General features: G+C 37.2%; 1 protein-coding gene across 1 annotated transcript in view; it reads right to left on the bottom strand.

The window, feature by feature from the left end:
* Positions 1–1,826: 1,826 nt before the first annotated feature.
* Positions 1,827–21,343, bottom strand: part of SGPP1 (sphingosine-1-phosphate phosphatase 1) — a 41,339-nt gene continuing 21,822 nt past the window's right edge. The window contains exons 2-3 of the mRNA XM_084631758.1: positions 7,930–8,019; positions 1,827–6,015 (exon numbers count right to left, since the gene is read on the bottom strand). Coding sequence (XP_084487884.1) covers positions 5,464–6,015; positions 7,930–8,019 — 642 coding nt within the window. The 3' untranslated portion in view covers positions 1,827–5,463. The remainder of the gene's footprint in view (positions 6,016–7,929; positions 8,020–21,343) is intronic.

The following is a 21,343-nucleotide window of genomic DNA, read 5'->3' as shown; positions in this document are numbered from 1 at the left end:
AAAAGTAACTATAAAATTAAATAACAGAAAAATCAAGTACTACTAAAACCCTCTAACTTAATAAAGCCCTTATTTGCAATGAAAAATAAATAGCTTTAAAGTAAATTTTCCCATTTAAATTTTAAATATGTTCTGTTCTTCATGGATCTTGCAAGAAGTAACTATTAATTAGGCTGCCTATATACTGTAAACACAAATTTGCTATCAATTTGTTTTGGTGAGTTCTCCCACCCACATCTAGTTTATTTCCGGATCAAAACTGAATGTACCAAAGAAAAGTTTTCAAATCCCAATGTGTGTGTTTTAAATTCTTCCGTGTTACTGGTGGCCGACCAGTACACCTATGAAATTTTACAATGGCTACTGAAAGAGCCAAATTTATATTTTGTAACCATTATCACTGAATGATTGTTTTATAAAACCAGTCTTCATTGGTCAGTAGCTGCAAATTTCCAAAATAGTTTCCAGCTTGGAATTGGCTCTAGCATGTCATATTTGCAATTTAAAGACAATAATTCACCAGTACTAAGTGCTACTTTGCCTAATCTGATTTTATTTTCCAAGTTAAGGTGTTTTTATTCCTTTTCATTCAGAAGGAAGCACTGTATAAAGTTAACAAATGCAAATTATCTGAAATTATATAATGATAAATACATCCAGAGTAAATTCTGAACAAGATCAGCTGTTTATGCCAAAAATGCAGTGACCAATTAAGCTTTTGTTAGCTGTTTCTGAATAAAGAAGTGATGCAAATCATTCAAGGAGCCTTCCTGACAGGAATGCAAGGCTGTAAGAAAGACCAATTTTCTTTCAATTGCCTCAAAGTCACTCTAAAATATTTCAGTGAAGCTCACAAGGCAAAACACTCTACCATTAAAAGAACTGAATAGAGTGCATAGACCTTGACATGTTGAAGTTTCCCAGTATATTAATTCTCCTGCTTTATGTATTACTCTGGGATCTTGTCCCTCATCATCATAATTATAATACAAAGGGGAATGCTTTAATGCACTTTTGCAAATGTAGTACTAGTACCAGGTAAAGAAAACAATTAAAATGAAAAAAAGAGACAGCTGTGAAATTGGACTGAGTCCTATATGTTATTCTATAAAGAGTAATCACCCAGTTCTCAAAAATGAGTATGTTATTTTTGTATCTTATAAGTTTAGCTACTCCACATGCACAATGATGCATGTCTGCATACTACAGCAGCGTCAAGCCTTTAAAGGTAAATTTTCCGCTCAGGACGCAAGGGCTTGGATTTAAAACTCCCAACAAAGTTAATGGGAGCTGGGCATCTATGTCCTCCCATGTTCTGATTACTAATACTTTAAAATATTTGCATTAAAAATCTTGCCTGTCTTTCGTATTTAGAAAGCAAATACTGAGATAAAACCACTTTTAGCACAACAGATGAATTTACTTACAGCATGCATGACTTGTTCTCATGACTTGAGCCACAAACAGCCCTTAAATATTTACAAGTTCAAAATGACAAAATCTTTACATAGGTAATAGAATGTTTGCATTTGCTTACAAATAGTATAGGACCCTCTCTGGGACACAAAACCAGGAAATAAGTAACAAAAACACAGAAGCAAATTTAAAATGTAACAGCAAAAAAGAAAAAAATGACAACTTTTAAAATCTGGACAATTAACACTGTTGTGGTTTAAAAAAAAAGTATATTTAGAGATGTGATGTTTAAAATACATCTTTATAGCTTTCAGAAAAAGCTGTACCTAAAAGGAAAAGTCCAAGTAAACTTAAAACAAAGCAAAAGTTATTTTTGGTTTGCCAATTTACCTTTAAAATACTTTTAAAAAAAATGTTATTAGCAAGTTAAGTAATAAGACAAATGTGATCAAACACTTAAGAGCCTTGTGCATGACTGCATAAAATAAACCAGCTCAACATCAACGTAAGTTTAGCAAGCAAAAGTGGCAGTTATACTGTAAACATGAAAAAGTAATAGACTGGGTTCCTTTTTTAAAGACAGTGTAATACATATATTAGTCTTATTAAGTGCCAGGTCAGAAAAAAAATTCATCTTGCTTCCATACTTAAGGCAGACATATAAGTCAATATTTTAGAGCCTCTTTGGCCTTGTGCAAAATTCTTTGCTAAATTAGGCCCTATATTAACATTATTTTCAGTTGTATTTAAATTGCATATAGTAACCAAAAAAACCCAACTCAAATGTAGTATTCTAATATCTTTTAGTAAAGGATGTAGACCTACTTCTTTAAAGAAACAGCATATTCCTAAAAGTTGAAATAGTATCTAGAATTGAGAAAGTTCTCTAGCACAGTTATATTTAAATAATTAAATTCTCACACTACCTCATAAAAGTTCCTCAAATTCTTTCATGTGTATTCCCACTCTGAAAAGACTGCTACCCACCATCATTTTAAAGCATATATAATTTTTTTAATTTTGGTACAAGCTGATGTTCCAACTATAAGTCTTTGTTTTTCATGCTCAACTCCAATGATAAAGGGATAGAATATCTGTTTAGGCCAATGAAAATATTCAAGTTATATCACTTGTCAAGTGTTAATTACAGATTTGGAAGAATCAATTTAGAAAATATAACCACAAAACAAAATTAGACTTTCAATCAAATGTTCGTATGAACTTTCTTTAAAGTTCAACTCTGTTAAACGTTTGCATTCTACCTCTTTTCCCTGCCCCATACTGCTTTCTGTATTGCATGGCATCTTCTGTTACACTACCCACATGATCCAACCCCCTTATGAAACATGAAAGAAAGGTTTTAATATTCCATTTTCATGGAAACTCGAGTAAGCAGCAATGATCTAAGGACAGGATTGTAAAAGTGCTATATAAATTGACATTTGGATGTACCTTTTTCCTGTAGAATAAACTACTCTGCGCATGAGAAATGACATTTTAAAACTACCAAATGCAATGTACAAAATATCAATATATATAGAGTAACAGTAGAATAAGCTACAATGCAATTTTTCCTAGTCTTCTGGAAACCATGACTGCATGTGATTTTGTATCTACTACACAATGAGCTCTCTCAGCAACAGAGATTTCTTTTGCATTTATGGTATAACAGTGCAGTACAACTATAAACTCAGCCTTAAGAACAATCCCATGCTTTCAATTTCAAGTTCCTATAAACCACGAGTGCAATTTTTTACTCGGAACAATCAGTTCTTGTGTAACTGCCCCTTTCTACTACTATTTAAACATTCTTCACTAGAAGAGTAAAGCCAGGCTATTTAAAGAAAAGGAAACCATTCTACAAATATTATTTCTACCTCTGGCAGGGCCAATTTAATATTACATTAGCTACAAATTATCTGTGCAGGGCTTTAAAGGAGAATGCCTTTTTATATATTCTCCCGAGTTACTTGCTCAGAACATCTAAGTATAAATCCAGAACCATACCAGTACCAAATCCCCTCTCTCAACACCTTGGAAATGGGATTTAACTTCTACTGCACATTAACCCCACAACACTGTAATAAAGGAATAGACAGAAAATCATAAATAGACAAATAAGTATGGAAACAAGCTAACCAAGTTTTTTTTGCAAGCTAAACACCTCTTCAACTGTTAAAAAAAGTTGGTGGTTTCACACACTGAAATCAGTGGAATACATTCATAACCAACAGTGCCTTCTAAATGCACACCTGAAAAGTTCAATTTTCACAACTTCAGATGTCAGCGTACCATAAAATGATCTACTGACTGGTCTAATAAGAAAGAGATAGGAAGTCAGTCAGTGCCTTTACTAAGTGTTGTTAACATACATATTATTAATAGAGTGTGGAGTTCATATCTCCAAATCAAAAAGTTCCAATTCCAAGTTATCCTCTACAAAACTATATGTTAAAGTGAATAGCTAAGCTAGAACAGAAAGCTTTTAATCAAGTTAAGGTTCTTCCTGAACATATAATATGGATACACAACACAAGTTGTCTTGTCAGAATACTGCAACATTGCAATAACAACTCCTGACATATCGCTTAGGCAACATGTGAACCTAAACAATCATATGGACAAAATGAAATTCAAATCACAGGTTCATGTAAAATTAGATATTCCAAGGATTGCATCTTACTTATCAGCAGAAAAGAGGGCGCTATAAAGCTGAAAAGTGCATTACTGTTAAAAGCCATTCAAAACAACCCCGTTATGCACAAATAGTTTATGCATTCACAATGCTGTTGTCTTTGCTTCAAACACTTAGTTTAATTTATTATAGAATGATCACAATGAAATTTGCTTTGACCTTTATATATTTTGTCTATGTATGGGTAAAAGTGATAAGACATCTTGAACTACAATATATGCAATTTGTGCATTTAAATTTATATACTTTTTCTAAAGCCAAGATAAGAGGATTTTTTAAGTACACCTCTAAAAATAGTGGCCCTTTTAAAATCAGTTTGGAATAACAAAACAAACGAGGCCATGGATATCTAGGGTGTGCATTGTTATTGTTTATAATTTTATAAACTGTTAAGACAATTTGCAGAAAAATATATCCTCTACCGGTAACTGACAATGCACATAAAAAATACCTACAAAAGGGAATTATTGTCCATTCACAACCTGTTGAGCTTAGTGATTCACTGTTCAGCTCATTCCATCTATATAATTTTAAATATAGGCTAAATTGTGATCAGTATAGTTAAAATTAACCATTCTAATATGTGGACAGCTACATTTAAAAATATCTGCCTAATTATGTATGACTTAAAATAAAATTAGCTGTCATATTTTTACATCACAGTATATGGCATTTTTTAATTTAGCAACAGAAAGGCACAATTATTAAGCCATAAAATACAGTACCTGAATCTAACAGTTTTATTTATTCCTAAAACCAATGTCAGCCTAGACATTTTATTTTGTGGAAGGGATTGAAGGAAATAACTTCAGTTTTTAAGACTGATTTCATTGCAAGTTTGGTCCATTAGAAACGCCATCTATATAAACAACTGAGGTTGGGGAAGAATGGAGAAAAACATGTAAGCTATTCCATTATAGCTGTTTGTTGTTCAATAACTCGTAAGTTATTATGAAATGACTTAAACTGAACACAAATGGAACTTTCTGATCAGTTGTCAGACACCTTTGTCAATATGCCGAAGTATACAGGTACAGTGTGATGTATGTTTCACTACATACGTGTATACACACATATATATGTACTGAATGTATACACACACATCATTACAGCATTAAGAATAGACATGGCATTTATAGAGTATAGCACTTCTCAGGAGAGCAATTCTTGGCTTTTGGCCTGACACTATACCTAAGATGTGCAATTTCCTTTAAATGCAGTGCCTGTCATGTATTGCTGTTAAAGTCCTTGCTAAAGCACAGCTCACAAGTCTGCCAATAGCAAACCAGTGCACCTTTTCTTACATTAGGCAAATACCTCCCTTCTTCCCTTGTCAAGTTAATAAGTCTACCTCAAGAAAGACCAATAAAAAGAAACAGGCAAGGAACCAAAAACATGAGAGAAAACCCAACCATTCCATATGTAATATAGCGATAGGGAAGTTCAACCTCCATGAGCTGCCTTGCTTGTCGTATATCATCACACGGTATAGAGAACATTTTACAGGCCAGTGGGATGGTGATTTTCTTCATCACTATTCTTGTTAACAACAGTAGTACGACTCCAATCAATAACCGCAATATGGCTTTTCCAAATAAAGTCACAGTGATGGAGGGAGGAATTAAAGGCAATGTATCTGGGGAAGGATCTTGCATTAGACCCAACATGTAATTAAAATGAGATCCACAAGCAACTCCAGCACCGCAACCCAGAATCTGAGCTGTATCTCCTCGTGATGTGCTCCAGGTGTCAAGAGTGAAAGAGAAAACCCCCAAGGCTAAATGAAGACTGATGATAATTAGCGGTGCATGCTTGAAAGTTAAATTGAAGTTATCAATCAGGTCCACAGCTGGATGGAAGACAACCAAGATGAGAATAGCATACAGAAATCCAACAATAACATCCTGTTGAGAGGAGATAAAAGATACAATCATTTAGTATGATAGAAATCCTAGTAAAAATAAAGAATTTCATATCCAACTTTGAAATAATTATTTCAATAATTCATTTCAGATTGTAATTTACATTAGCATGGAGAATAGTTTAGTTGCTTTGTAGGTAGAGAGGTTTCCACATGTTTGAAATCTCCTTTTTCTTATGTTTTACCTTTCACAATGTATCTAGTTTTGTTCTAATAGTAGGGGAAGGAATTGTACTTGCTCCTTTTCTAATGCAATGTACAAAGAGCCTAAGATTCAACAGAGATGGTTTCTGGGTGGTAAGTGGTCCTAAGCCTCATCTGAAGCTGCCAAGTTCTGGTATCTGCACTCCTAAGAATGAGACAAAGGTAAAACCCACTGTGAAAGATTGCCAGGTAAGAATGGGATAAACAGCAACAAAGTTTGCTAACTTTAAAAAAACTAGCAGATAGTGTCACAGTTAGATATTACTAATGGCCACTAGGCCTACAACAGAATTCCTTAGCAAGTACCCTCTGGGATTGCAACAACAAAGTACTGGTATCTCTACTCTTTACAGTATGTAGAGGTACACAGCTGTAATATATGTTAGGAAAAATCCATTCATTTGAATACTAGTTTGTTATTCAAATGATTCCGCAGTGTCCCAAACATATTGTTATACTTGTACTGAATATGCTTTATTTTTTTAAAACTTCCATAAAGTATTTTGTAATTTTTTTTAAAAAGGAGACTGCCCTACTTGGGTAATTTTTAATATATCATGACTAAGAAACAAATTGACCTGCCAGATGCGTTTCATAATGTGTTTACCACGTTTGTGAATTACCGAAGTTGTGTGTTTGAAAAAGGGTTACTTCATCAATGTGTGTCGTTTTTGGTCCTATAAAGCTATCATCATGCTGCATTACTGTTAACACAAAGGCAGAAGCAGCATAGTATTAGTCTAATCCATACAAAGGCATGTCACAAAAATAGGATTATGACTTCACTGTAGCAAGAAGAAAAGCAGCAGTGGAGCTGGGAGAGAGAAGCCCTTTGACCATGCAGATATCTTCCAGAATATCAAGGAAATACAAAACTACTGACCAAGTACACTCTCTTCCCAGTGTTGCTGTAGCGTGAAAGTCTTCTTCCCTTAAATAAGATTTAACTTGTCACCTTGGCACTTTGCAAAAGCATCAAGTGAAAGCTGAATGAGCATGAAAAGCTTTCCTCATGCCCTAACAAAGTACTTCAACCCTTCTCTGAATGAACTATCAGAGAGGAAGAGGGCAATTTTGTCCCTTTGCCTATTAGTCCTTGACTTCTGCACTGAAACTGCAAACAGGAATGGCAATTAATTTTAATTGTGTAACTAATTTATATAAGTTAATAAGCTTGATACAGAATTTTTAACCATAATATTGGTCCTTCAGACAGTCTTACTATGTGAAAAATGCTTTATACAATTTATTTTGTTTTTAAGTATGTGTGGTGAAAATGTTTTTGGTTACAAATCTAATCAGCAATAAACTATTACCTCTTAATAAGGGCACATATTTTGCTAGTTTTAGTTAATTATTTTTAAAAATTATGTCAAAAGCATCTAGGGTTCTGGACAGCTGCCTTTTCTGTACACTTATAAAGTTACTAGGTAAAATTTTTGTAGACCGTATAGTTTTTCTATTTTCTAATCAATTATATAATGATAAACAATTTATTTCATTTCAATTTAACAATAGAGTACTGGATCCACATACAGTAACATATACTGAAAAAAAGCCCCTCAGATTACCACAATGCACAAGATACCTTACTGTAGTTTAAATATCTGAATATTACAGAGGCATATAAAAGCAGTTATATGGTGTCATCATTATGTAAAGTAACAGATTTTATGTGTGGTGTTTCTCTTACCAAAATTGAGTGCATTCCCATGTAAATTCGACTAAAACAAACCAGAGAACACCAACAGATCACAAGAATCAGACCATACATAAGGGGATACTGGAAAAAAAAAAAGAGTGTATTAGAATCATAAGCCATAAGTATATACTCCATGAAAATGATTTAGCAATGAATAGCTACACCACACTCAGATCTCATATTTTAAATACCATTTTAAACTGTACACAAAACAGTTCTAATAAAGTTAGCTAAAGCCTACAGCCCAGACGGAGGGGAGTGGAACATTGCTCTCTGATTTACAGAAACATTACTTGCTTCCAGGATGTATTAAATCTCCATAAAAAGGAGTTCCAGCATGTTGGTGCTACAAAATCATTGCATACAATTTTCCCTACCATAAAGAAAGCCTCACTTGTTTGTTTCCTTACCAATACAATCTCTCCCTCATTCCCTTTCTCTCCAAGCGTCTTGAGTGAGTCTGTTCTTCCTCTCCTTCAACTCAAAATCCTGTCAATTGACTTTCACTCCGGTGATAATTCCCCACTCCCCAAATCCCAAGAAACTTGCTTCCACTGATTTCAATGGCCTTTGAATCAGGTCTCAAATGCCCTCAACTTTTCTTTTAAAGCCAACTTCAAAAACTTTTACTTTCCACTAACAAGTTCGGTCCTGATCCAGCAAAGCACTTAAGTGTGTGTGCAACTTTAATAAAGTCAACAGAACTAAATCACATGCTTAACTTTAAGCATCTATGTAGTTCTAAAGTCGCACACACTCTTAAGTGCTTTGCTGCATCAGGGCTTTAGACGCTGGTGCTGTTTACTATTTAGGCTCAGTTTTTACTTAAGTGTCAGAGCTTACATCACTTCCTTACTCTATGGATCCATTTATTTTAACCCTGGTCTCTCTTTCCTACCCTCTTCCTCGGTCTGCTTTTCTATTCTGTTCACTGTAGAGGCCCTGTTGGGCAGGACCATATATTTTTGATCAATTAAGCATCATACAAAATTATAACATTATGAAGATATGTAATAAAATTATAATAATGTAACAGTAAGGACGAGGGCCATCCCTAGGGGGAGGTGCAAGGCCCGGAGTGGAAGTGACCAATTAGTCTCTTCCGGGACCGACCATGCTGGCCAATCGCACTGGCCTGCTGGGCCCCCCAAAGCGCAGGGCTCAGAGTGGTCGCCCTGATTCACCCTACCCAAGGGACGGCTCTGAGTAAGGATGTGGGTTCTTGACAGTAGAGACAGAGTTTAAAACATTTTGGGTACTATTTACACAGTATTACCATCAGACCCAACCAACTTTGTTTTGGAAGTTTGCATCAGATTTTAATATTCAAGTCTAATTACTTTTTGCTTTTGGTCTCTCTCATAATCAAGCTAGGCAGTTGGTTATTTTTTTCCTTTGTCTGTCCACTTAGCCTTTGTCTATACTACAAAGTTTTGCCGGCAAAAGTTATGCCTTTTTAATTAAAACCGCTGTTGCATGTCCACCCTAGCTCATTGTGTTGGTAAAGTGCATCCACACTAGCAGCTCTTCCATCAAAACAGAGAGCAGTGCGCTAGAGTAGCTATGCCACTGTGCAACTGGTCGTAGGGTGCTTTGGGAAGGGTTTGCAATGCCTCATGGGGCAGATACAGCATCACATGATGCAGGCTTCTCAATGCCATCGTTCTAGGGGCATCCTAGTAGATTGTCAGCCGCTTTTCAACTGAAGGGGGGGGCGTGGGGGAGGGAGAGGACAGTGGTGTGTCTGGGACAGGGGAGACAGCAGGCCCCAGGCTCTGCTCGGCACAGCAGTCTCTCCTGAAGCAACCTACTCTGCCTGCCTGCCTGCGGTTCTGTGATTCCCTCCACGTGCTCCAACAGCCTCCTCAGCTGCCCAGAGCGGTATCCTGAGCAGTTCTGTGAGCTCTCCATGCTGAGGAATGTCTTCCCTCCCCTGCCAGCAGCAGTCTGCCTGCCACTCTTCGTAATGCAGGGCAGAACAGGAGCATGATGTGGTTAATGAGTTGCTCTTTGTTCCCCAAACTGAGCAGCACACTCAGCTGTCAGATACTTCCATGAGCTTTGACAGGGGAGGGGTGCATACATGCAGGGCAGCAGAAATCAAAACAGTGAGCAGGGATGTCACTGCAGGCATTGAGAGATACTGGTGGAAGCCTGTCATGTCGACAAAACAAACAGCAGTGTCTATACTGACACTTTGTCGCTTTGACTTTGTCGCAAAAAGCTTTATGCCTCTCGTCGAGGTGGTTTTGTCGGCAAAACAGCAGAGTTTTTCCACCAAAAGTAGCTTTGTAGTGTGTACACCTCCTGTTTTGTCAGCAAAAGGCAACTTTTGCCGACAAAACTTTGTAGTGTAGACAAGGCCTTATTCTCTTATTTGTTAGACTGCAAGCTTTTTGTCATTTTCTGCGTGTTCATACTGTGCCTAGCACAATGGGACCGTGACCTGGTTTGCCACCATAATATAAATGTTTAAATTGTTATTACTGTCATTATATCATAACATTACTCTCCAGGAACAGCTACTCCTCTCCTATAGTAATACTGCCTAGATTTTTACAAGTAATTCTTGCTAGAATCTTTCACCTGATCATACAATACTTTTTGTTTGTGGAAAGTAACAATAGAAAGAAGAAAAGCCTTATTTTCTAAAGAACCATAACATAACCTATACTGGTCATGCACAGACAAAGTTTAGACTGTATTTTTAATTACTGGCTCTCTTCTAGGAGGTACAGAAAAAATCACTCATCTTCCAAAATCTATCCGCAAAATGACAAAGTTATATCAGCTACAGTACCAACACCCATTGCTTATTTTGTTACAACAGACCAACATTTGTACCAGAAATTGAATCAAACTTTTTTTCTCCCCAACAGCAACTAACTATGCAAGGCAGAAGCATAAAATAATTGACTATGGATATAGCATGCTTCTTCTCTGAAAAGTGACTTTTTTTTTTAAAGTGTGGTTCCATATTTATTTGACAGTTCCAGATCAACTCTGCTCAGTTTACTAGTAAAAACGTTTTTTTTTTGTTTCGTTTTTTTAATTTTAACTTCTCAGCTTATCTGGGGAAGTGAAACTCTGGCTACGTTCTTTCCAAGTTCACACATTAACAATTTAAAATGTTGCAATCGAAACTAAGTTAGCAATTCTGCTGATGCATGAGCCAGAACAGAATCTCCCCCCCAAAACTGGATCCAAAGCCCATCAAAGTTAATGGGAAGGACTAACAAAAATGGTGAACATTTATTTTAATCAGCAAAGTCAGCAGATAAGGCTGACCGTACAACAGATCCTTGAGTTTAAGCCAGTGCTTCATGGGGGGGGGGGTGTGTGTCTGTGTGTGTGTGTCTGTGTGTGTGTTAAAAATAGAGGTACTTTAGAGAAGGCATCACTGCTTTAAAAAAGCTACAGCGGAACCTCAGTATGAACCACACACCTCATTTGAAACCGGAAGTATGCAATCAGGCAGCAGAAGAGACCAACAAAAAAAAAAAAACCCAAACACAGTACAGTACTGTGTTAAATGAAAACTACTAAAAAATAAAGGGAAAGCAGCATTTTTCTTCTGCCTAGTTCTGCAAAGCTGTATTAAGTCAATGTTCAGTTGCAAACTTTTGAAAGAACCACCATAACATTTGGTTCAGAGTTACGAACAACCTCCTTTCCCAAGGTGTTCATAACTTGGAAGTTCTACTGTATACTGTAAATAAGCACACTCAATTTAAACTGAATATATGAAATGGAATATGGTTTTAGAACATTTCAAAATTTCAGTTTGGACACTGCAAAAATTATGCCCATAACTGGACCTCTCCTCATTCAGTTCGTACTTTTGGAAAAATTATACCTTCATGAGAAGTGTTCCACAATTCAATACAAGTAAACATTCATTTGACGTTAAGAGTTGCTAAAATCAAAAATAGTATTTAATATTCAATTGTTATCAAGGAACTGGTAAACAGGATGCATCCAAGATGACAAATCCTTAGTGGCATTGGAGATCTTCTACGATCTAGGAAACTTATTTATAATACAATATCCTGTGACAAGGTACAACACTGATAAATTGCTGTTGTGATAAAGCACTCCAAAGAGGTACTTCACATCAGTTTTGCTGATTTCAAAGTAGCGATGACAGGAGAGAGACTAGTGCTAACCTATTCTATGAGAAAAACTTGCTAACAGTATGATATTTTACTTGATTAACACCTGACATTTTAAGAAAAAGCTTGGGTTGACCGAGGACACCCAGCAGGTGCAACACCCTTCGAGTCATAAACATAACAGATTCTCCATTTCCATTCAAAATGCATGCTGCAATCTACAACACATTATGCTGCTGCCAAGTATTTAAACAGTAATTTCACTAACCCTTCAAAAAAGACACCACTTTAATTAATATGGCTGTATGGGTTTCGCATACACACTTTATGGAGTTTGAGTTTGTAGATCCAAAGAGTTGTCACAGATTGTGATCAGAAAGTGTTTTACACAATATTGAGTTTACTCATCTGTGAAATGGGAAAAATCAGTTATCTATTCTCCAGGGTCTCACAAAACACAATATTTGTACAGAACCTTGCAATGTTTTGTTGAAAAGAGGACATAGTTTCCTGTCTGAAGATTTTACAAACTTTGTTAAACAATTAATTGTCTGCATATTACTCAAAAAATGGGTGGTAGTGCAGGAAAATAGAAGTTATATTTATTCAAAGGAGTGCTAAGAATTAGAGATGTCCCAGAACACTTTAAAATGTTCTATATCTATTCCATGAGTCAACCATCTACTGCAGCAAGACTACATTAAAGGCAATCTAGAAACACTAATTAAATCTTTGCTAGCATCCCTTTAATGATACATAAATAACTCAGATGCACTTATGCACATTTTACAGGTTTGATCCTTTAAATATTTTAACAGCCAAATAAGTCTATTGAGGAGACCCACTATTTCAGAAATACTTGCAGAACCAAGTCTTTCACCTCCCACTTATGGGTGACTATCTCCTGCTGAGATAATCTGCCAAACTGTTTTGAGCACCCAGCAAATGAAGGGATATCAGGCTGACACAATGAAAAAAAATACATCATGCCAACAAAAGAACCACTTCCCACCATAGTGGGGCAGATGCTTCCTCCTCTCCTTGCTGTTTATATAGTGCATCACAGTTGGATTGTCTGTTAGGACCTGAACAGTGATGCATCGAAGCAGGGGTAGGAAAGTCTTGCAAACTAGACAAACAGTTCTGATTTCTAATTTATTTATATCACTGAGACTACGTCAAAACCCCAGACCTCCTGTATTTGGAGGTTGTCCAACTGTGCACCTCAGTCCTGCTTCGACACATCTGTCACAATGAATCTAAGGGGGCAGGGTGGAATAGAACAACTTGACAGATCTGAAGATCTGTCCACCAACATGGAGATGGCAGCACTTTTGGTACTTCTACCAGTAGTCCATACTGCGCCTGATTGGTTGATAAATTAATATTAGCCCTCTGAATAGGATGGAGGTGGAGTCTTGAATATGGAGTCCTAAGGAAACGCTGCCATGTGATCTAGTAAGGTGAGACAGATTCTCAAGCATTTTTTTGGCTGACTGTAGAGGTTTGAAATAAAATGTTTATTGTATAAAACCTCTCTTGAGGAAAATACACTTTAGATAACACTGAGTCCAACCTTGCTCCTCTGAGTAGGGGTGGGAATAAACTTCTTGCAGTTGATTGTGAGACCTATATGGGAAAACAGCTGAAGAACTATGTGAATCTCTCTGTTGGGAAGTGTGCTCACTGAATCAACCAATTATCAAGAAAGGGGCACACTTGAAGGCCGTGTCCCCTCAGATATGCTATCACCTCAGAGAGGCATTTGCTAAACATGCTTGAAGCTGTTGAGAGACCGAAAGGTAGCCTTCTGAATTGGCAACAAAGTCCATTGACCATGAAATAGATACTTCCTATGAGCCAAATGAACTGCCACATGGAAATAAGCTTCTGTAAGTCAAGTGTCACAAATCAATTCACGGGCTTATTGGAAAGGATTATTGAAGAAAGGGTACCTACCTGAAATTTGAAGCAACAGATGAATTTGTTGAGATGTCAGACATAATATTAGATGTCATCCTTCTTTCTTTTTTGGAATGAAGTAGTAGGCGGAAATAGAACCCCTTGAAGCAGAACTCTGAAGCCACCCCACTGAAAAAGAGTTTATCCCCATACACAGCAGGCTGTTGTGATAGGGGGTCCCTGAACAGGGATGAGGTGGCAGAGACTGAAAGTGAATTAAATATCCTTTCCAGATAATATCTAAAACGAGATCTGACAACTCTAAACTTCATAGATCCCAGGCTGCTCTAACTACAGAGGATCAGAGAACATAACAGATTGTGGGTTCTCAGTTTCTGTTCTCTCCCCGGCACCTTTTTATGATCTGCATGGCTCTCTGGGGAAGGGGAGCCATCCTTCACTAGGTACTCTCCTAGCTTCAGACAGAGCCATTCAAGGTCCTGTCCTGCTCTCCCAAGGAGTTCCATAGTCTGGCAGGAAATATGTGGGAGAGCAGCTGGAGTTAACTCTCTTCCCTTCCCTGTGACACAGTGTGTGGCCAGTGGGGAAGGGACAGCACCCACTCCATAACTGCCAGCTCACACCACAGCTGCCCATGGGGCTACAGGTGTAGTGCTACAAGGCAGCTAGGAAAGCAGTAACCCTGAACTCTTCCCTTTAGTGGCAGAGCTGATTCAAACACTTGACTTCTTTTAAACTTAAGAGTATAGCTCATGAAATGCATTAATTCCAATTTTAGCAACTCCTGCAATTGTGTCATGATATAAGCCTCAGCTCCTGGAGTAACGAAATTGCATAAGCAGCTCAGCTTCCAACTGGGGGGTGTGCAGGGGAGGAGGGAAGAATATTTCTAGTTCTCAGGGTTGCAGGGGAAAAAAAAAAAAAAAAAAAAGCTTGAAAACACAAACCCTAAAGGCTCAAAGCCCAGAAGACAAAAAAATAATCATTTTTAAAATCTCATGATTTAAAATAAGCTCATGATTTTGGAGGAACTTACATGATTTTTTCATCACTTGTGGTTAGCAATACTGAGTTTACAATCAAATACAAATTGTTTAAGATAGCTGCCTGGAAGGAAACTGAATACTATTGATTTATAGAAAGAACTCTGCTGAGTTTCTATTTCTCCCAGTTTGCTTGCTTACTAAAAGGTATCTGCATTAATCTAGGATCCTTAACAATTCATCTGCTCTTGTTGCTAACCCTTAGGATCACAGAAGATGATATTATGCTTATAAGAAGGACACGGGGTCTTTTTCAGGGAAAAAGGCAATACACCACATTTATTGAGAATACAGCAGTTAGCATTTGCTTTTTAGTTACACACACACACACACACACACACTCCTGCCAGTTGATGTTTATAGTTACCAGTCCAGAGTCTGGATTAATTTAGTGGCCAGCCAGATTGGTTGCAGAGGGGAGCCGGGCTCTGTTGGTCACGATCCAATACTCCTAAAGTTATGGCAAAACAAACCCAAAGTCCCATGGCCAAGCACCTGGTTCTTATAGTTTTTGTTGGGTTTTTTTTCGTTAAAGTTTATGGATTTTGCTGTGTTAGTTTGTGACCGGTTACTTTTTAATTGGTGTTATTTTTTTAATGTTAACATTCCAAAACACTTCCAAAAGGGTCATTCTGTTTTAGTTTTGATTTAATTAATTGTTTTGTTTTTAGGAGTGCCAGCCTTTATCTCAGGGTTGTTAATATGCCCTTTGTTAATTATGAACGCACATTGATGGTTCTTTAGCGTTAATAAGTTTTGTTAAATTTTTTTACCCCTTTTTTTTTTTGGACCATTTGGTTTTAACAATGGCCTTTACACCTTATTTTTTTTAAATGCATACATTTTTCATTTACACAAACAGTCTTTTACAAAGACCTTTAAAAGTATACAAACAGCAGTGTTTTATGTTAAGCGAAAAAGGCATTGTAAATTAAACCTTACTAAATTTTGTAATTAAAACAGTTCACAATATAGCCTGGGCCTTCAACATTCCTTTAATTTCATTAACATAGACACAATACAAAATTCTGTCTCCTACTTACTAAACCTTAAAACAAAACAAAAAAAGTATACTTAACTAAAGGGCCTAATTTATAATACATATAAAAAAACACAGTAGACATTATAACTTATTTTAAAACAAAAGGGTGACCATAATCAGTCATAAGGACTGTTCTGGTCTGTCCCTGCCTTAACTTCGGTACAGACACTAGCAGTCTGTCAAATGCATTTTTACCAATGCCCCAGAGGGTCATTCCTTTCTGCTATTTAAAAAAAAATAGCTAGCAAAATAATCAAATCATACTTTAATACATTTAATACATACTCCATTATTATAACTGCCCATTATAACCTCTAATACAAATATAAAATCCTACTCCTACAATGAGACAACACCAAGTCACTACAAAAACATTATCCATTGATCCAAGGAGCACTGGAAACTCCACTCAAAATAAAAATAAATGTGATATGCTGGCATTCATCAAAGTTAGGGAGAAACCTAAAATAGTCTGAACTTATTCTATTCTCCTTGACCTTTACATCAGGAAGCCTGGAAAATTATGATATTCTCTTTATGTGGTTTAATTTAATTCTTTAAGGTTTAATTCTTTATTTCTTTAAAGTTTTTGTTAAAGCATGAACGTCAATGCTTTTCTTGAACACATGGCATGGAAAAAATCTTTCAAGATTCTGTACACTACCTTATTGGGAAGGAAGAACATGCTTCATTTTAACTGGTATTTACTGTATCTGAGAGTCCAGAACTAAACAAAATTTTAAACTCTTTAAAAAAGTTTTGAAGTCCTCAGATTAAGATGGTATACTGTTTCACAACTCATAAAGGACAACACATTTTTCTTAAACTACATATTTGCAAAACACTGTATTGTGCAAAATAGGGTGCAGCTTCCTTTTATAGTTTGAGAAGAATCATTACAGTTTTACAAAGCCATAATAAAAGGGAGGCAGTCACAAGACACATAGCATACTTCCAAGATTAGTTTCATTTCCTATATAGTGAAAAGAATATCAGTCTAATAAGTTTAGTATAAATTTAAGAACTGTGTCCAATATAGACCACAGTAGCTGTTTGTACAGGAGTATTGCAGGTGCTAGGAGTCATACAAAATCTAAGACTTGTAAAATGTGTATCAGAGCTCTTATGTACTCCAGTGGTCTTTGGGGAACATGCTTAGGATTTTAGCTCATCAGGAATCCCAGAGACCTCAGCTTTCCAATAATGGCACAGATTGATACTTGGATCTTTTCCATAGTATTAGCAATTTCTACTTAAGTAGAAAGAAAAATGCCAAAGTAAAGACACAAAATTACAGTAATTTCAATATGTGATTCCTTAAATAAGAAAGTGCCAGAGCAGCATATGAGAAATTCCCCTATGGAAACGTGCACTGGCATCCAGGAGATGATGAGTTCAAATCTTATTACATCCACAAACCAGTGGTGTGCTTCACTGCTCTTCTTACTAAGCAGGACCTCAGGAGGTACACAAGTGTCATTCTAAATGTTTTCACAGAGGAAATGTGTGAAGAGCTGAAAGGTTCCCAAGATCACTTCTGGCACAGCTGGCAACAGAAACCAAATTTAATCTATTTGGCCATGCTGTCTTGCAGAAAGATTAGACGAGGTCTTCATACTTGGCTATACTTTCTTTAAAATGGGCTACTCTGCATCTCCACCTCTATAAGGCACTGCGAGACACACAGTGAATGATAATCTTTAATTACATGATCCTATGCTTTCCCCCTTGCCCCTTTAGAGTGGTGTTGTCAAGACATGGGTCTAGGACAGTGCTTCTCCATTGTGGGCCACATCCAGTACTACCTGTATCGCCCTGAGGATGTCACATGGGCTGCAGCTCTGTGCCGATTGCGTCGCAAGCAGCCTGTGGGGAGGAGCTTGAGAACTACAGATCTAGGAACTTAAAGAACTGTGTTCCATCTCCAGCTCTACCACAGATTTCTTACATGATGCTGAGCAAGTCGTTTAAACCAATATTTTCAGAGGTGGCCCCTCTATTTTTTAAAAACTAATCTTATGCTAAAATTAAAATGTCACCACAAATGTCACCTCAAAACTTTAACTCCAACCACATACTTCTCCATGATAAAACACCACATCATACACTTCAACAATGCACTGATGTTCAATAGACATTTACATGTTGCAGATGTCAGAATTAAGGTTTCACAGTACAGTGAGATTCTGAGGAACGAGGTGTTTGTACTGTTATTGAACACGTTGGAGATGGTATTCAAAGAGAGGAGGAGTCTGTTAGTGAAAGTGGTGAGTGTGATGAATAGGGGTTATGGTAGGCTAAAAACAAATATCATAATTGACATTTCTTTGGTTTTAAGGGTTTGTGCGAGTGGTCATTTCCTTTAAGGAACCTTAGCTAACATTTTTTACGTGTAGGAATTATATTAATGAATGACAGATTAGATGACATGCTATTTAGAAGAAAAGGTTAACAGATAAGAAATTTTCTGCCATGGAAAGACCACTGGTATAGTAATTCTCCTATTCACTCATCTTTGAATTCCATTTGTTCAAACTCATTGGTAGCTATTTACAGTTTCTAGTGTTATCCATGAAAATAAATCAAAGAAAAATCTATTTAAGACCACAGATGGACTAGACTAGTGTTTATTTACTGTCTTCTTCTTATATCCAGAATCTTTTATTTGGATTTCTGAACAAACTGAATTAAGGTTTCAGAGTAGCAGCTGTGTTTGTCTGTATCTGCAAAAAGAACAGGAGTATTTGTGGCACCTTAGAGACTAACAAATTTATTACAGCATAAGCTTTCGTGGGCTACAGCCCACTTCATTGGATGTATAGAAATAACTTTTTTTTAATTAAATAAGTCTTGAAATCTTTCTTAAAGTCTGGATGGTGGTAATGACCAATTTTCTACTAAGCAAGCCACCACTGACAAGAACTCTCCCCAAAAAGCCTCCCCACCTTTCCTCATAAGAATTTTTTCAAAGCTAGCAACTGTTTCACCTGGATATCAGTCTTCCATGAGCTCAAGCAAAGATGAAGTCTGATTTCTGCACATAGGCATTGTAGTTCCAGTTAAAAACCTCAGGGTATCCACAAATATATCCAATATAAAAGAGAGGCTGAGGAATTCTCTTATGACAACTTTAAATTTTCTAGGTATGCTGTCTTTTAGGTATAATGATAATGTCATAACAGAGCTGACAAAAAAGTTTAAACTAATGTCTGGCCACTGCTGGCAATTTCTCCAGAGACTTATCTATTTGACCTCAGAAACAAATGCTCCAAAGTATCGTTGTTTCCTTACGTAAAGAAGGCATGGCAATATTTACTTTACAGATCTGATTTTTCCTTTTCAAATCCCTAGATGTTCATATATCATATATTAAGCCTCCTGTTTTTATTGGGAAATTTCCATTCTGCTTTAAATTGCATCCCCTAAAGCAGGTTAGCAAGCTTCTGATTGGATTCACACAGAAAATATTTCCCTGGAAGTGCCGGACTTGAACTTCATCCCCTTCTGACTGAATGCCAAGGTTTTTAATCACTTAATCATTGTTTGAAAACATTCATAAGTAGACAATCGGTCTTGGAAGATTATGACCCAGGGTCAGAAAATTCCCCTCCCTTCGTGGAGGGGAGTTCCAAAGAGGACTCTAGACACCCATTTCTTTTAGCTTAGACTCCAGTTTTCTGTATAGGTGAAAAGGAAATTCTGCTTTAAAAAAAAAAAAAAAGAAGGTATTTTCCCTTCCTTCTCAGTTAAAAAAAGCTAGGCCTTTTTCAACCTTCTTTCTAATGCCGGGATTCTAGCATGAGAACAGGGTTCCAAGTGTAGTTTTGTTGTGTGTATACAGTAATTCTGTGTTTGAGAATTAAAAAAAATTTGATTTTAATCCATTTAATCACATTAAAATTCACATTTTGCCCCTTTTTTCTATCCCCCAGAAGTAGGCCATAGCATCCAAAATAGTTGAGGGAAACAGTATTCTCCTCCCTCAGAAATGGCAAGATCAGAAGTTTCTTCTAGCTAAACCCTCAGACAGCTTTTACAGAGCTTATGATTGCAGAGATAATTAAATTTTCAGATGTGAAGGGAAAGTTATTTTCTTAAGTCTAGACAGAAAGCCCCAATGCCTTGGCTGCTGTACTAAGCTTTGCTACCACAGAGTAAAAGTTGACCAGACTCATGTCAGTTTTCACTAATAGGAAACTATAAGAACTTGTCAACTGCTGAAAATGGCCCACCTTGATTATCACTACAAAAGGTTCCGTCCCTGTCCCCACTCTCCTGCTGGTAATAGCTCACCTTAAGTGATCACTTTGGTTACAGTGTGTATGGTAACACCCATTGTTTCATGCTCTCTAATGTATATAAATCTCCTCACTGTATTTTCCACTGAATGCATCCGATGAAGTGAGCAGCAGCTCACGAAAGCTTATGCTTAAATAAATTTGTTAGTCTCTAAGGTGCCACAAGTACTCCTTTTCTTTATAAGAACTAAGAATCAGGTCATTTACATTTTCCTGCTGCTCACAGAAATTATGAGAAGCAGACAAACTGGAGTATTTATTTGGGAGAAGGACCCCAACAGAAAGTAGGGTAAGGGCAGAAAGCTAAGAAAAGAGTAGGGTATGAATGACAGCTCCATAGCAGCAGCCACAAGACTGCAGGCAGAACAGTACCAGAAACCCTATCACCCCTCCTCCCAACCACCTGATGAGGGGCCTGGAGGAGAGAAAGTAAGCATGCTCCTCTCCCTACTAGCAGCCCGGGATTAGACTTTGAAATTTCAGACATCTACCACCCTTAGGCTGATGCAGAAGACTCCAGGCAGGCAGGTCCGTAATATTTCAGGAGATATGACTTTGAGAACTGACCTTTATAGGGGTATGTGGCAGAATATAAAATCTACATCATCATGGGAAGAAGGATAAAGGAGTTTGAGGCACAAGTGGTCTTCTCGTCCATCCTGCCCGTGGAAGGAAAAGGCCTGGGTAGAGACCGTCGAATCGTGGAAGTCAACAAATGGCTACGCAGGTGGTGTCGGAGAGAAGGCTTTGGATTCTTTGACCATGGGATGGTGTTCCAAGAAGGAGGAGATCTAGATAGAGACGGGCTCCACCTAACTAAGAGAGGGCAGAGCATCTTCGCAAGCAGGCTGGCTAACCTAGTGAGGAGGGCTTTAAACTAGGTTCACCAGGGGAAGGAGACCAAAGCCCTGAGGTAAGTGGGGAAGTGGGATACCGGGAGGAAGCACGAGCAGGAGCGCGCGAGAGGGCAGGGGTCCTGCCTCATAC

The sequence above is a fragment of the Lepidochelys olivacea genome (genome assembly GCF_965140295.1).
Source record: "Lepidochelys olivacea isolate rLepOli2 genome assembly, chromosome: 6".
NCBI classification, from domain to species: domain Eukaryota; kingdom Metazoa; phylum Chordata; order Testudines; family Cheloniidae; genus Lepidochelys; species Lepidochelys olivacea.
Note: the sequence above shows the minus strand (reverse complement) of the source record. Positions and strands in the feature narration are given on the sequence as shown.